The sequence below is a fragment of the Nycticebus coucang genome, chromosome 20, assembly GCF_027406575.1.
Source record: "Nycticebus coucang isolate mNycCou1 chromosome 20, mNycCou1.pri, whole genome shotgun sequence".
NCBI lineage: Eukaryota > Metazoa > Chordata > Mammalia > Primates > Lorisidae > Nycticebus > Nycticebus coucang.
The window spans coordinates 20,240,697-20,258,530 of record NC_069799.1 but is presented as its reverse complement, the minus strand read 5'-3'; the positions used below and the strand labels follow the sequence as shown (position 1 = coordinate 20,258,530).

The 17,834-nt window shown below is 38.9% G+C and overlaps 1 protein-coding gene across 3 annotated transcripts in view; it reads right to left on the bottom strand.

The window, feature by feature from the left end:
• Window positions 1-445: 445 nt before the first annotated feature.
• The window catches only part of LOC128572795 (zinc finger protein 98-like), a 91,311-nt gene continuing 73,922 nt past the window's right edge, over window positions 446-17,834 (bottom strand). For 2 of the 3 annotated variants that reach the window (XM_053572893.1, XM_053572894.1), the window contains one exon: window positions 446-4,528. In XM_053572893.1, coding sequence (XP_053428868.1) covers window positions 2,964-4,528 — 1,565 coding nt within the window. In that variant the 3' untranslated portion in view covers window positions 446-2,963. Of the gene's footprint in view, window positions 4,529-9,565; window positions 9,681-17,834 lie in introns of all 3 variants that reach the window. The other variant, XM_053572895.1, reaches the window with a different exon arrangement.

The following is a 17,834-nucleotide window of genomic DNA, read 5'->3' as shown; positions in this document are numbered from 1 at the left end:
TTGTTGTGGGTCGCAGCTACTTGGGAGGATGAGGCAAGAGAATCGCTTAAGCCCAAGAATTTGAGGTTGCTGTGAGCAGTGACGTCACAGCACTGTACACAGGGTGACAGCTTGAGACTGTCTCAAAAAAACAAAAAACAATATTTTCTTCTTAAATCATCATTTATTTTAAGAGAAATATTGTTATTAGGTGTTGTCCTACACAAAATCATTCTCTTTCCTTTTAGTGTCACTTGCCACCCATGTTTCTTCATATTCATGAGTTTCTTCTACATACTGGTTCCTTCTTGCTTTAAGTTTTTTTCCTATTTTGAATGGAAATGCGATTCCAGTTAAGTCTTTTCTATTTAAAGGCCTGGGAGGGTGGTTTTACAGGATTTAGGTCTCTATCTTAAAGTTCAGACTTCATCAAACAATGGGGTAGACCAGCTGGAAAGCACTAAAAAAAAACAAGGCATCTTCAACCAGGGAGCAGAGGGACTTTAGAGTACCCTTAGGATTGTATTTTACCTTCCATTTTTAAGAAAGATATAAGAGAGCGAAACAGAGCCCCTGAATATTTGGGGAGAACAAAGGGGTGGCTCTAACACTATGAACATCAGTTTGTTCATTGTGACAGAGACAGCTACCCAACAACCAGCCTTCCCACCATCTGAAGTGGAACTTTTTCTGAAGCTGGAGGGTGTCCACCAAACTAAAAGAGTTCCAGAGTCAGAGCTGGTTCAGGAATTTCACAGGGTCTGGAAGGTAAGTGTGATCCTCCATCTCCAGGAGAGGGAAATGTCACTTCCAGGGCATTTCTCTAGCAGTGAGGGGATGGGCCCAGCAGAGGCTGCTTCCTGAGCCATTCCTGACTCCAGGAAGCCATAGTCATGGTGGGGAAGGGCTCTGGCCTGGTGGATTCTTGCCTGACCCTAGAGTAACTCTGTTCCTGACAACCTTCTTCCCTAGTGGCAGCGACCATTTCAAAAGCTTCCTACTGCTCTTGGGGACTGATGCTGGCCTGGCTTTCTCTTGCTGTCTCTTCATCCCAATTCTCTGTATCAAGACCTTAAAAATCTGCTTTAATGTTCTGCTTGTGGAGCCAGATGCCCCTTTTTATGCTTTTGAATATTAGGCCCAACTGGAGGATGATGTGCATTGTGGAGATGGGAAGAAAAAAAAAAAAGGAAAGGGAGCAGGGGTAGGTAAAGAGCTACATTACCTGGAAAGCAAAGAGAGTGAGACCTGTAAGTGTAATAAGTAATGTTCATCAGGCAGCGTGAATTCAGAATGCCTAATGTTTCATTACCTTATCTTGCTGAAAATGTACACTTTCCTCCAAGATTTTGGCCCTAAAATGTCACATATGGGGAAAATATGTCAAGTGTGCGTTCCCTGATTTTTGGTTCCAGGTGACAAAGCATAGTTACTGGTAACAAGACAGTGGAACAAATGAGCAGAACAAGTAGATACAAGTGAGCAAAAGGTCAAAGTTTATTAAAGCACAGTACACTCCAGAGAAGGAAGACATCTACCTTATCAAGTGGAGAACACCCTGGGTTAGTGAGATTTTTCCCGTTCATGACAATTTTCCAAATCTACGTTAAGTGGTTGGGGGAGGAGGGTAATATATTTACTATTTTTAGTAGAAAGGGGGAAAAATTCCTGAATGGAGGAATTTTTATTTTTATCTCTGGAAAGCAATTTCCAGAAATTGTCATAGTATTTGTTTTTTGTTTTTTTTTTGTAGAGACAGAGTCTCACTTTATGGCCCTCGGTAGAGTGCCGTGGCCTCACACAGCTCACAGCAACCTCCAACTAATGGGCTTAAGCGATTCTCTTGCCTCAGCATCCCAAGTAGCTGGGACTACAGGCGCCCGCCACAATGCCTGGCTATTTTTTGGTTGCAGTTTGGCCGGGGCCGGGTTTGAACCCATCACCCTCGGTATATGGGGCTGGTGTCTTACCGACTGAGCCACAGGTGCCGCCCTGTCATAGTATTTGTAAACTGTGATAAAAGTGGTGAAAATTTTACTGTGTTTATGAAAATGGGTCCCTTGAGACTACTGTCACCATACTTGTAGGGATGCTGCAAAGACCCCTTTTTATGGCCTTGGCTGTATCTCTACACTGGGGCCTCTCTACCTCTGAGAGTCAGTTCTGTAAAGCAAACATCAGTTCAGTTTTTTAAAGCCTTCCTGAAATGCATTTCTTTCCTGGCTGCCCCCTCTGGTAACTTTGTTCCTACTTATTATGGACAAAGGATGCCCTAGAATCATCTGCCCCTATCTCTTTTTAGCCCTAGTGAACAGGATAAACACGACTTTAAGACATCATTGACATTTGTAGAGTATTTCTTCCGTACAAATTATGATTAGAAAAGTATGAAAAGTATTTAAAGACATTTTCATACTCTTCACATATGTAGAATATCTCTAGGAATTCTGTTATGTACTGAAAAGTGTGAATACTGGTTATAAGATTTGACACTGTCTTCACAGTTGTTGGGGTTTTCTGTCATAAATTTCATAGAGAATGGTTTGAGCAGAAGTTAAACACTTGTCACATTCTTCACATTCACAGCCTTTCTGTTCAACATGAATTCTACTGTGTACAGACAACTATGATTACTGGCATGAAGCTTCCACACACCTTCATATTGTGATTTTTTTCTCCGACATGATTTCTCTCATTTTTACTAAGGGCTAAGAATCAGTTAAAACTTTAGCCATTTATTCTTATTTGTAAGATTTCTCTCTAATATAAATTTTCTTACGTGTAGTAAAGTTTGAGCTCTGGTTAAGTGCATCGCCACACCACTCACAGTTGTAGGATTTCTCTCCAGTGTAAATTCTTACAAGCTTAGTAAGTTATGAACACCAAGTAAGGTACTGCCATATTCTTCATATTTCTAGAGTTTCCATGCTATCACGTTTTTTTAATATACAGCCTGGTTTGACCCAGAGTTAAAGGGGGTCAAACTATTCATATTTGTAATGTTTCTCTCCAGAATGGATTTTTTTATGTAAGGAAAGGTGTGAGTACTGGTTAAAGGCTTTTCCACATTCTTCACATTTGTAGGGTTTCTCTCCGGAATGAATTCTTTTATGTACAGAAAGGGTTGAGGAATATTTAAAGGCTTTGCCACATTCTTGACATTTGTAGGGTTTCTCTCCAGAATGAATTCTTTTATGTACAGAAAGGTTTGAGGAATCTTTAAAGGCTTTCCCACATTCTTGACATTTGTAGGGTTTCTCTCCAGAATGAATTCTTTTATGTACAGAAAGGGTTGAGTACCGGTTAAAGGCTTTTCCACATTCTTCACATTTGTAGGGTTTCTCTCCTGAATGAATTATTTTATGTACAGAAAAGTGTGAGTACCGGTTAAAGGCTTTTCCACATTCTTGACATTTGTAGGGTTTCTCTCCAGAATGAATTCTTTTATGTACAGAAAGGTGTGAGTACTGGTTATAGGATTTGCCACATTCTTGACATTTGTAGGGTTTCTCTCCAGAATGAATTCTTTTATGTACAGAAAGGGTTGAGGAATCTTTAAAGGCTTTTCCACATTCTTGACATTTGTAGGGTTTCTCTCCAGAATGAATTCTTTTATGTACAGAAAGGTGTGAGTACTGGTTAAAGGCTTTGCCACATTCTTGACATTTGTAGGGTTTCTCTCCAGAATGAATTCTTTGATGTACAGAAAGGGTTGAGGAATGTTTAAAGGCTTTTCCACATTCTTCACATTTGTAGGGCTTCTCCCCAGAATGAATTCTTTTATGTACAGAAAGGGTTGAGTTTTGGTTAAAGGTTTTTCCACATTCTACACATTTGTAGGGTTTCTCTCCAGAATGAATTCTTTTATGTACAGAACAAGTTGAGAAATCGTTAAAGGCTTTTCCACATTTTTCAGGTTTGTAGGATTTTTCTCCAGAATCAATTGTTTTATGAACAAAAAGGATTGAGTAATTGTTGAAGGCTTTGCCACATTCTTTACATGTGTAGGGTTTCTCTACATTATAAATTGTCTTATAGTTAGAATATCTTGAGCAGTGGCTAAGACATTTGTCATCATTCACACAATGGGAGGTTTTCTTTGCAGTATGATTTTCCCTGTGCTTAGACAGTCTTGAGCAAGATGTAAAGACTTTGCAACATTCTTTACATTTGCACTGCTTTTCCACAAAATGGGTTATCTTACGTTTATCAAAGTTTGAGCATAGATTTAAGGCTTTCCCATATTTTTTACACTCAAATGTTATTTCCCCAGTATATAACATCTTATGTCTATTTACATTTGATAATTTTCTGAAAACTTTGAAACATTTACTCCATTGGTAGATTTTACCATGCATAGCTGTTAAACATTCATCTAGTCCATTGTAACATACTTTCTGCTGCTTATACTCACACACTCTATCCCAGTCTTTTATTGAGTTTAAATTTTCAGGGGTATCGTTTTCGTATCTTCTTAGGATTATCTCTGGTAATAACATATTCATGCCCAGAACTTGCGAATTGCTCTGGGTAGAATGATTAAATATGACTGAAAGAAAATGAAAAATACAAAATTATTCCATTGAGTTTCATCACAATTGAATAAATATACATTACAAATTTTGTCTGTAAAATTATGCCCAGCACAGTAATAAGATGGCATACAACAGCACAAATGCCATAATAATTTCTGAGATACATATAAGTAAGAAATATATACTGCATTTTAGTGATTATAAAAACAAAATGAGAACTTTTAGCCCACCAGATGAGCCCAATGCAAAGAGTTATATACAGGCCGGGTGCAGTGGTTTATGTTTGTAAACCTAGCACTCTGGGAGAACGAGAGTGTGGATTGCTTCAACATAGGTATTTGACAGCAGTCTGAGCCAGAGTGAGTGAGTGAGTGAGCCAGCCCTGTTTATACAAAAAATAGAGAAAATTAGTGGGGCGAGTGGCAGACACCTGCAGGCCCAGCAACTCACGAAGCTGAGGCAAAAGTATCTCTTGGGCCCAGGAGGTTGAAGTTGCTGTTGACTATAATACCACAGCACTCTATTCGTGGTGAAAGACACTCTGTCTCAAAAACATATTACTATATAAAATCAAATAAGAAAAAAATTATCATGACAAAAGGTGCAAAATATGGGAAGAAAAGTTTGTTCTATTTATAGACCACAGACATTCCCCCATCTGAAAACAGCATTGTCCATATGAAAGTAAACTTTTCCTCAAAAGAAAAATAGAGACCCACATTAACTCTACTAGCTTTTCAGGGCTTTTCTAAAAATAGGTTATGTCTTCCAAGAGGGAGAGTGCTGAAGGGAATGGTGCAGTTTTGGTTTTCTTTTTTGTTGTTTTTTTTTTTTTTTTTTTTTTTTTTTTGCAGATTTTGGCCAGGGCTGGGTTTGAACCTGCCACCTCCAGCATATGGGGCCAGCACCTTACTCCTTTGAGCCACAGGAGTTGCCCAAGAATGGTGCAGTTTTTATAAAACTGACCATGGAAGCTGAAGCTTCTCCTGCTACAACACCAGAGAGACTCTAAGACAATAGGACAGATTCAGGTCTAACAAGTGATTAAAAGCTCTTCGGAGGAAACATGGAGAATATGCTTCAGCTAGAAAATAGCCACACAATTCCACAGGCTAAAGACTTTCAGAATGTATACTGAACTGCCTCAAGTCTTTAGTATAATTTGTGTCAGAGTCCTGTAAGGTAAAGCCACATCATGGATTTTGTGAAAGGTGCCTTATGTGACTTGGTGGCCATAGCACAGCGGTGCCAGCCACAGACACGGAGGGTGTCGGGTTTGAACCCAGCCTGGGCCAGCTAAACACCAGTGACAACTAGAACAAAAAAGAGCCAGGCACAAAATATGGCAACAGTCTAAATGCTCACTAACTCAATAATGGATTAACAAGCTGTGGTACATGGACACTATGAAATATTATTCAGCCATTAAAAATGATGAAGACTTTACATCCTGTGTTCCACTTCCATCCAGGTTAATGGATAAACCTTAGTAAAGCATTACAAGAATGGAGAAACATGAATTCTATGTACTCAATTTTGATATGAGGAGAATTAATGACAATTAATGACATGGTAGGCGTGGGGGAAGAGGAGAACCTAAAGAGAAAAAAGGAGGGAGGGGTGGGGAAAGGAAGAGTGGAGAGAGGGAAGGAGCAAGGGGGTGGGGTCTTGATGAGTGCCACACCTTTTGGGGGCAAGACACAATTGTAAGAGGGTCTTTACATGACAAACGCAATCAGTTTAACCTGGTTTCTTGTACCTCAATGAATCCCATACAATAAATTAAAAAAAAAAAAAATAGGGGGAGAGAGGAAGATGGCGACCGAGTAACAGCTTCCTTGCATCTGGGCACCGTGAGCCTGGGGAGATAGGACTCCAGGCATCTCTGGGTGTTGGGATCTGCCTATAATCATCCCTGTGAGGATACAGGGAGTCAGCAAGAGACTCATGGACCCCAAGAGGAGGACTAAAACAGTGGAATACCCGCAAGTGGACACGTGTGTTCAATCAGTCGAAACCCGCCTGCAACTGTCAGTAAAGTAGCAGCGAGACTGCAAACGGGAAAGGCCTTACCTGTGAAATGTTTTGGTGTCTTTGGACTTGGCACTCAGTTGAACTGCCTTGCTGAGAGCCTGAGAGGGATTACGGAGAACTTTGGCCATTGCCTAGGGCCCTGCCGCTGAGCCAGATGGAGCTAATAGGGTTTGGCTGTGGGCCACAGGGAGCCATTGTGAGTGACCTGCCCTGGCAAGCTCCGCCCTCAGGGTCGCAGAGCAAGAATCCGGTGGGAGTTGGCAACCTAGCGACTGAGTAGCCTAAGGGTGGGGTCTAAGCCGCCTTACAGTCCTAACCCTCAGAGGCAGAGTGAGACGGGTTTTGGCACACTGGGCAAGTGGATAGCCACTTCTGCAGTGCTTCCAGCAACAAGCACTTTCCTGTGAAATCTTCTGCTCAGCAAATTTACAAGTTCAAAGTGCCTTTTAAGAGGGCTGAAGAGAGATTTAGGGTATCTACCCATTGGGGTTTGAGAAATCAACAGCCTCCAGTCGTATCAGCACTGTGATTATCATCTCATAACGCAGAAGACCACGTGTTGCCCAGACAAAATTCAACAACATGTATATGCTGCTTTGGTTTTGGTTGTGTGTTTCTGTTTTTTTTTGGTTGTATTTTTGTTTATTCTGATGTTGTTTTGTTTTCTAATTTCAACCTTTTCCGTACAGAATTATTTCTTTCTCCATTTTGCTAGTTTAATTATAGTTTCCCATTGCTGCCATTTTCAATAACTAGAACTTCATTTTTGCTAATATTTCTACCGCTATTATTTGGTTTTTCACCCAATTTTATCCAGTAAAGTTTTCTGTTTGCTTGTTTTGGTTTGATTTATACCATTTTTGTCTTTCCTCTCTACTTGGTGGAGGTGAGATACTGTGTCTGATTAGGTCAGCAAAGAGCTGCTGACCTCAAGGGAACCACCCAACTGGGCAACCCCAGAAGGTTTGGTGTTTTTAAAGTTGTGTCAAAGTACCCTACTGTACACCTATAATGCTCTGTCTCCCTCTTTCTGTGCCTCTCTGCTTTTTGTCAATATTCTTTTTACCCACCCCCTTTCGTTTCTCAAAAATTTTTTTTTCTTTTCGTTCCTCCTTTCTTTCATACTTTTTTGCTCTTCAATGTTCTCATCCTTCTGGTCCTGTACCAAAAGGACTCATTGAAACCTTAATCCATAGGCACGAGAACTTAAAGAGCAAGAGGAATTGAAAGGAAAATTATGGCAAGAAAACAGATAAAAGAAATTACTCATGAAGAAGAATCAGCAGAAAACTCCAGGCAACATGAAGAACCAGTCCAGAACAGCCCCGCCAAGGGACCATGCGGTAGCTACTGCAGAGTATTCCACCTATAAAGAAATGTTAGGAATGACAGAAAGGGAATTTAGAATACACATGTTGAAAACAATGAAAGAAATGATGGAAACAATGAAGGAAAATGCTCATAAAGTGGAAAATAACCAAAAGGAAATCCAAAAACAGAATCAAATAAGAGATGAACGATATGAAGAATACAGAAAGGATATAGCAGAGCTGAAGGAATTGTAACAATCAATTAGGGAAATTAAAGATGCAATGGAAAGTACCAGCAACAGTTTAGACCATGCAGAAGAAAGAATTTCAGAGGTAGAAGACAAAGTTATTGAGATAACACAGATAGTAAAAGAGGCAGAAAAGAAGAGAGAGAAAGCAGAATGTTCACTGTCAGAATTATGGGACTTTATGAAGCGTTCCAACATACGAGTTATAGGAATCCCAGAAGGGGAAGAAGAATGCCCCAGAGGAATGGAAGCCATACTAGAGAATATTATAAAAGAAAATTTCCCAAATATCACCAAAGATTCTGACACACTGCTTTCAGAGGGATGTCGGACCCCAGGTCGCCTCAACTCTAACTGAGCTTCTGCAAGACACATTGTGATGAACCTGTCCAAAGTCAAGACAAAAGAAAAGATTCTGCAAGCTGCCAGGAGTAAGCGCCAGTTGACCTACAGGGGCAAATCCATCAGAGTGACCGCAGACTTCTCTAATGAAACTTTCCAAGCAAGAAGACAATGGTCATCTACATTTAATCTACTTAAACAGAACAATTTCCAGCCCAGAATTCTGTAACCTGCTAAGCTAAGCTTTAAAATTGACGGAGAAATCAAATCATTTACAGATATACAAACATTGAGGAAATTCACCAAAACAAGCCAGCTCTTCAACCTGTTCTGACACTGACCATAACAATGGATCAGCAGCAAAGTAAGAACTCAGAAATTAAAGGACAATCTAACCTCCACACTCAAGCAAAGGATAAAACTAAGCAATGGACTCTCACAAAATAAGACGAATAGACTACTACCACACTTGTCAATTATCTCATAAATGTTAATGGCTTGAAATCCCCACTGAACAGACATAGATTGGCTGACTGGATTAAAAAACACAAACCATCCATATGCTGTCTGCAAGAAACACACCTGGCTTCAAAAGACAAATTAAAGCTCCGAGTCAAGGATTGGAGGACAATTTTTCAGGCAAATGGCATTCAGAAGAAAAGAGGAGTTGCAACCTTATTTTCAGATTCATGTGGATTTAAAGCAACTAAAGTCAAAAAAGACAAAGATGGCCATTTTATATTGCTCAAGGGAAAAATACAACAAGAAGATGTTTCAATTCTAAATATTTATGCACACAATTTAAATGCTCCCAGATTCTTGAAACAGACCTTACTCAGTCTGAGCAATATGATATCTGATAATACCCTAATAACAGGGGACTTTAACACTCCTCTTACAGAGCTGGACATATCCTCTAAACAGAAATAAAACAAAGATAAAAGAGATTTAAATGAGACCCTAGAAAAGCTGTGCTTGATAGACGCATATAGAACACTCCATCCCAAAGATAAAGAATATACCTTCTTCTCATCAAACTATGGAACATTCTCCAAAATTGATCATATCCTGGGACACAAAACAAATATCAACAGAATCAAAAGAATTGAAATTTTACCTTGTATCTTCTCAGACCATAAGGCACTAAAGGTGGAACTCAACTCTAACAAAAACACTCAACCCCCACAAAGGCATGGAAACTAAACAATCTTCTGTTCAATAACAGATGGGTGCTGAAAGAAATAAAACAGGAAATCATTAACTTCCTTGAGCATAACAATAATGAAGACACAAGCTACCAAAACCTGTGGGATAATGCAAAGGCAGTTTTCAGAGGAAAATTTATCACTTTAGATGCCTACATTCGAAAAAAAGAAACAGAGTGCATCAAGAATCTCACAAGCCATTTTATGGAATTGGAAAAAGAAGAACAATCTAAGCCTAAACTCAGTAGAAGAAAAGAAATATCCAAAATCAAATCAGAGATCAATGAAATTGAAAACAAAAGAATCATTCAGAAAATTAATGAAACAAGGAATTGGTTTTTTGAAAAAATAAATAAAATAGATAAACCATTGGCCAGACTAACGAGAAATAGAAAAGTCTCTAGTAACCTAAATCAGAAATGATAAAGCGGAAACAACAACTGATCCCACAGAGATACAAGAGATCATCTCTGAATACTACCAGAAACACTATGCACAGAAATTTGAAATTGTGAAGGAAATGGATCAATATTTGGAATCACACCTTCTCCCTAGACTTAGCCAGGAAGAAATAGAGCTTCTAAAAAGACCAATTTCAAGCACTGAGATTAAAGAAACAATAAAAAATCTTCCAACCAAAAAATGCCCTGGTCCAGATGGCTTCACACCAGAATTCTATCAAACCTTCAAGGAAGAGCTTATTCCTGTACTGCAGAAATTATTCCAAAAAATTGAGAAAAAGGAATGTTCCCCAACACATTCAATGAAACAAACATCACCCTGATAACAAGACCAGGAAAAGATGCAAACAAAAAGGAGAATTTCAGACCAATCTCACCCATGAATATAGATGCAAAAATTCTCAAAAAAATCTTAGCCAATAGATTACAGCTTATCATCAAAAAAGTCATTCATCATGATCAAATAGGTTTCATCCCAGGGATGCAAGGCTGGTTTAACATATGCAAGTCCATAAACGTTATCCAACCATATTAACAGAGGCAAAAATAAAGATGATATGATCCTCTCAATAGATGTAGAAAAGGCATTTGATAAAATCCAGCATCCTTTTCTAATTAGAACACTGAAGAGTATAGGCATAGTTGGCACATTTCTAAAACTGACCGAAGCTATTTATGACAAACCCACAGCTAATATTATACTGAATGGAGTAAAATTGAAAGCTTTTCCTCTTAGAACTGGAACCAGACAAGGTTGTCCTCTGTCACCTTTACTATTCAACATAGTGCTGGAAGTTCTAGCCAATACAATTAGGCAAGACAAGGAAATAAAGGGAATCCAAATGGAAGTAGAGGAGGTCAAACTCTCCCTTTTGCTGACGACATGATCTTATACTTAGAGAACCCCAAAGACTCAACCACAAGGCTCCTAGAAGTCATCAAAAAATACAGTAATGTTTCAGGATATAAAATCAATGTCCACAAGTCAGTAGCCTTTGTGTACACCAATAACAGTCAAGATGAGAAGCTAATTAAGGACACAACTCCCTTCACCATAGTTTCAAAGAAAATGAAATACCTAGGAATATACCTAACGAAGGAGGTGAAGGACCTCTAAAAAGAAAATTATGAAATCCTCAGAAAGGAAATAGCAGAGGATATTAACAAATGGAAGAACATATCATGCTCATGGATGGGATGAATCAACATTGTTAAAATGTCTATACTTCCCAAAGAAATCTACCTATACAATGCCCTTCCTATCAAAATACCAACATTGTACTTTCAAGATTTGGAAAAAATGATTCTGCGTTTTGTATGGAACTGGAAAAAACCCCGTATAGCTAACGCAGTTCTTAGTAATAAAAATAAAGCTGGGGGTATCAGCATACCAGATTTTAGTCTGTACTACAAAGCCATAATGTTCAAGAAAGCATGGTACTGCCACAAAAATAGAGACATAGACACTTGGAATCAAATTGAAAACCAAGAAATGAAAGTAACATCTTACAGCCACCTAATCTTTGATAAACCAAACAAGAACATACCTTGGGGGAAAGACTCCCTACTCAATAAATAGTGTTGGGAGAACTGGATGTCTACATGTAAAAGACTGAAACTGGACCCACACCTTTTCCCACTCACAAAAATTGATTCAAGATGGATAAAAGACTTAAATTTAAGGCATGAAACAATAAAAATCCTCAAAGAAAGCATAGGAAAAACACTGGAAGATATTGGCCTGGCGAAAGACTTCGTGAAGAAGACTGCCATGGCAATTGCAACAACAACAAAAATAAACAAATGGGACTTCATTAAACTGAAAAGCTTCTGTACAGGGCGGTGCCTGTGGCTCAAAGGCATAGGGCGCCAGTCCCATATGCTGGAGGTTGTGGGTTCAAACCCAGCCTCAGCCAAAAAATCCACACACACACACACACACAAAAAGCTTCTGTACAGCTAAGGAGACAATAACCAAAGCAAAGAGAAAACCTACACAATGGGAAAGGATATTTGCATATTTTCAATTAGACAAAAGCTTGATAACTAGGATCTATAGAGAACTCAAATTAATCCATGTGAAAAAAGCCAACAATCCCTTATATCAATGGGCACTTGACATGAATAGAACCTTCTCTAAAGATGACAGATAAATGGCTAGCAAACACATGCAAAAATGTTCATCATCTCTATATATTAGAGAAATGCAAATCAAAACAACCCTGAGATATCATCTAACCCCAGTGAGAATGGCCCACATCACAAAATCTCAAAACTGCAGATGCTGGCGTGGATGTGGAGAGAAGGGAACACTTTTACACTGCTGGTGGGACTGCAAACTAGTACAACCTTTCTGGAAGGAAGTATGGAGAAACCTCAAAGCACTCAAGCTAGACCTCCCATTTGATCCTGCAATCCCATTACTGGGCATCTACCCAGAAGGAAAGAAATCCTTTTATCATAAGGACACTTGTACTAGACTGTTTACTGCAGCTCAATTTACAATCGCCAAAATGTGGAAACAGCCTAAATGCCCAGCATCTGCAGTTAACCGAGGAATGGATTAACAAGTTGTGGTATATGTATACCATGGAACACTATTCAGCTATTAAAAAAAATGGATACTTTACATCCTTTGTATTAACCTGGATGGAAGTTGAAGACATTCTTAATAAAGCATCACAGGAATGGAGAAGTATGAATTCTATGTACTCAATTTTGATATGAGGACAATTAATGACAATTAAGGTTATGGGGATGGGAGGAAAAGCAGAAAGAGGGACGGAGGGAGGTGGGGCCTTGGTGTGTGTTACACTTTATGGGGGCAAGATATGATTGCAAGAGGGACTTTATCTAACAATTGCAATCAAGGTTACCTGGCATATTGTACCCTCAATGAATCCCCAGCAATAAGAAAAGAAAAAAAAAAAGTGCTCTATGCTTTCTTTGTTCTGAAATAAAATCCCTCTTTATTGTACTAAAGCCTGTGCTGCTACGGTTACAAGATGAAGAGGGAAGAAAAAAAAATGCCTGGGCACTGTGGTGGTCACTTGTAGTTCCAGCTACCTGGGAGGCGTAGGCGAGAGAATCCCTTAAACCTAAGAGTCTGAGGTTGCTGTGTGCTGTGCTGCACTCTACTGAGGGCAACAGAGTGAGACTCTGTCTCAAAAAAAAAAAAAAAACAACCCAAAAAACAAAACAAGGGTGCCTTTTGTGATCCTCAAAAATGAATGAAAGATTAGAACATGTAAAAAATAATAGGGTGACATAACCCGAAGAAACAAAATAAGTAACGTGTAATTAACCATAAAAAATAGAGATGTCTAAATTATCTAAGAGTTTTATCTTAATGATGGTAAATGGATGAAATGGGAATGATACAAACAACTAAGTAAAATCATAAAAATGGAGATATCAAAAAAAAAGGAAAGCTTTAAAAAAAGAGAAATTCCTAATTTGAAGAACACGGGGAAAAGACTGAGAAATTTTCAAAGAAAAAAATGCAGAGTATCAAGCTCACTACACCTCAGCTAGGAGAAACACAAAGAGACCCATAAAAAGACACATGAAGATCAAAGATTTAAAAGCCACACAAGAGTATCCTGAAAGCCAGGAAAGGAAAAAGATATGTCATCTCTAAGCACGCTCTTCTGAGATTACTAGTGGATTTTTTGACACACACTTCCCTATCAAAAAAGAGTTGGATGGGGTGGTGGTGCCTATGGCTCAAAGGAGTAAGGCACCATCCCCAATGCAGGAGATAGCGGGTTCAAGCACAGCCCTGGCCAGAAACTGCAAAAAAAAAGAGTTGGGTGATATAGTCAAAGTGCTGAAAGAACAAAAATTTTAAAACATATGTACTATATCCAGGAAAACATCCCTTCAAGATAAAGAAAAAAATAAACATTTATCAAGATAAATGAATGCTGAAAACTGCCAAAGAAGAAATCTCAAAGGAAGACCCTTTCTTTGAAATTATGCTTGAGAACAATGCTAAATTAGGTAACAATAAATAAAACTGAAAAAAAAAAAAAAAAAACCTAAGTACATTTAAGTAAACTTTTGTAGTATTATAATGACAGGTCAGTAAACACTTTTATTTTATTTATTTTTATTTATTTATTTTTTTTTTTTAGAGGCTAAGTTTCACTTTATCGCCGTTGGTAGAGTGCCCATGGCATCACACAGCTCACAGCAACCTCCAACTCCTGGGTTTAGCCGATTCTCTGTGTCTCAGCCTCTCGAGTAGCTGGGACTACAGGCACCGCCACAGTGCCCAACTATTTTTTTGTTGCAGTTTGGCCGTGGCTGGTTTTGAACTCACCACCCTTGGTATATAGGGCCAGTGCCCTACCCACTGAACCAAAGGTGGCACCCTATTTTTTGTTTTTTGAACAGAATTGTAAGCTCTCACCCTGGGTAGAATGCCATGCATCACAGCTCACAGCAACCTCAAACTCTTGGGCTTAAGCAAGTCTCCTGCCTCACCTTCCCAAGTAGCTGGGACTACAGGTGCCTGCCACAACACCAGGGTATGTTTTGGTTGTAGTTGTCTTTGTTGTTTGGCAGGTGAGGTCTGGATTCAAACCTGCCAGCTCTGGTGTATCTGGCTGATGCCCTAGCTACTGAGCTACAGGTGTCGAGCCCAGAAAGCTTTTTAAATCATGCTTTAAAATTCAAAGACCAAAACATAATCTTAACATGAAACTTCTGTTAATGGTATAAGTGTTCAATGTAACAAGATGAAATTGATGGCATCAGTAAGTTGAAAGAAAGGCTGGGAGAGGTGGCTCATGCCTATAATCCTAGCACTTGGGATGTCAAGGCAAGTGATTTCCTGAGCTCACAGGTTCCACAGCAGCCTAAGCCAGAGAGAAACCTCATCTCTAAAATAGCCAGGCACTGTGGCAAGCACCTGTAGTCCCAGCTACTAGAAAGTTGAGGCAAATGAATTGCTCCAGCCCAAAAGGTGTAGGTTGCTGGAAGGTACGACGCCAGAGCACTCTAATGAGGGTGAGAAAAGTGAGACTCTGTCTCAAAAAACAAAAACAAAACAAACATACAAACAAAAAAACTAGCCAGGCATTGTGGCTGGGGGCTGTACTTCCAGCTATTGAAGAGACTGAAGCAAGATGATCTCAGTAATCTGAGAGTTTGAGGTTGCTGTGAGCTACGGCAATACCACAGCACTCTACTCAGGGACACAGAGTGAGAAAAAAAAACAAAAACAAAAACAAAAGAAAACAAAACAAAAACCATACAACAGAAAAATAAGGAATATAAACAGTTATAATTTTTGCATTCAATTGAAGTTAGCTTGATATGAGTCTGAATAATATTAATAATATTGTTATACCTTTAAGAACTTTTTATAATTTCCATTCTTCAAGGTGTTCAGAAAACAAATATCTATAGAATTCATGAAGTAAACTAAGAAAGCAATCAGACTAATTACAAAAATCAATAAAACAGAAATGAAGGTAGCAAGAGAAAAAATGAGGAGAAAATATCTAGCAGAAATAAAGTAACAGTAATTTTAACTCATTTATATTTAATGTAATTAACTCAATAATCCAAAAAGATGATATGGCTGAATAGACTTACAATAAATGAGTTTCTACAATATAAGGTTTAAAGAAAACTCCTTGTAGCTTTATGGACTCAAATAGGCTAAAAGTAAAAAGACAAAAAAATCTGTATGCCAAGCAAATAGTAATTCTTAAGTGGGTGAAGTAGCTAAATTATATCGGACAATATACACTTGTGGCAAAACAGCCAAGAGAAAAATGTAGTAGTTATAGAATAGGCCCCTTTACAAAGAATACTCACTATCTATTACATATACTCACAAACCTCATTTACACATATTACATATCTTGTATAATATAAACAAGTATGTATAACATTATTGATTCCAAATATAAGAAGAAATAAATCATGGCAAAAGCAAAGAAAGAAACAGCCACGTGGTCATTTTTAATTTTAGACCCTAGTTTTTTTTTTTTTCTCTTTTTTAAAATTTCAGATTAATATGAGGGTACAAACAATTAGATCACATGCTGGGCATGGTGGCTCATGCCTATACTCACACTACTCTGGGGGGTGGATAGCTTGAGCTCATGTTCCAGACCAGCCTGAGCAGAGCGAGACACCCTCTTTACTAAAAATAGAATAACTGGGCGCGGCGCCTGTAGCTCAAGCGGCTAAGGCACCAGCCACATACACCTGATGGCGTGGGTTCAAATATAGCCCGGGCTGACCAAATAACAATGATGACTGCAACCAAAAAATAGCCAGGCACTGTGGCAGATGCCTATAGTCCCAGCTACTTGGGAGGCAGAGGCAGGAGAATCACTTGAGCCCAGGAGTTGGAGGTTGCTGTGAGCTGTGATGCCACAGCACTCTACCCAGAACACCTTGAGGCTTTGTCTCAAAAAAAAAAACAATAATATATATATATAACAATAATATATATATAAACATAATATATATAACAATAATATATATACATGTACATATATATATATATAATAACTGGGGCAAAGCTTGAGAATCTGTCTCAAAAAAAAAAATTTTTAAATTAGGTTACAAAGTTTGCATTTGTTAGGTAAAGTCCTGCTTAGAGTTGTGTCCCTCACCCAGGAGGTGTGCCGTATACCCTTACAAAAAACACCATTTTCAATAATCAATTGAAAGATTAGAAAAAAGAAAAGATAACAGACAACTTAAACATGGTATATTACTTAGACCTAACAAACATAACAGAACTCTCTAGTCAAAAGTAGCAAAATAAGGCTGGCCATGGTTTCTCAGGGGTGTAATCCTAGCACTCTTGAAGGATGAGGCTGGAGGATTGCTTGAGGCCAGGAGAGTTTGTTAAGTCCTGAGCAAGTGTGAGACCTCCTCACTAAAAAAATAGCTGGACATTGTGGTGGGCGCCTGTACTCCCAGATACCTGGGAGGCTGAGGCAAGATATTTGCTTTATCCCAGGAGTTTGAGATTGCTGTGAACTACGATGACACATCACTCTACCAAGGGCAACAGTGAGACTGTGTCTCAATAAAAAAAAATGAAAGGGCGGCACCTGTGTCTCAGTAAGTAGGGCACCAGCCCCATATACCGAGGGTGGCGGTCGAACCCAGCCCCAGCCAAACTGAAACAACAACAACAAATAGCTGGCCATTATGGCAGGCGCCTGTAGTCCCAGCTACTCGGGAGGCTGAGGCAAGAGAATCACCTAAGCCCAACAGCTGGAGGTTATTGTGAGCTGTGATGCCAAAGTTCTTTACCAAGGGTGACAAAGTGAGACTCTGTCTCTTAAAAAAAAAAAATAAAAAGAAAGAAAAAGTGACAAAGGATTGAACTGACATTATTCAAAAAAGATATATAAATAGCCAAGAAGCATTAGAAAGGGTGCTCAAAATTAGTAACTACTGAAGAAATGCAAAGCAAAATCACAATGAAATATCATACATCATACTCAGAATGAACACTAAAATAAAATTCTCCCACTGAGAATTTTGTTTGTTTGTTTTTTTTGGGGGGAGGACAGAATCTCACTATGTTGCGCTAGGTAGAGTACTACAGTGTCACAGCTCACAGCAACCTCCAACTCTTGGGCTTCAGTGATTCTCTTGCCTCAGCCTCCCAGGTAGCTGGGACAACAGGCAACTGCCACAGCACCTGCCTATTTTTTTGTTGCAGTAGTTGTTGTTTAGC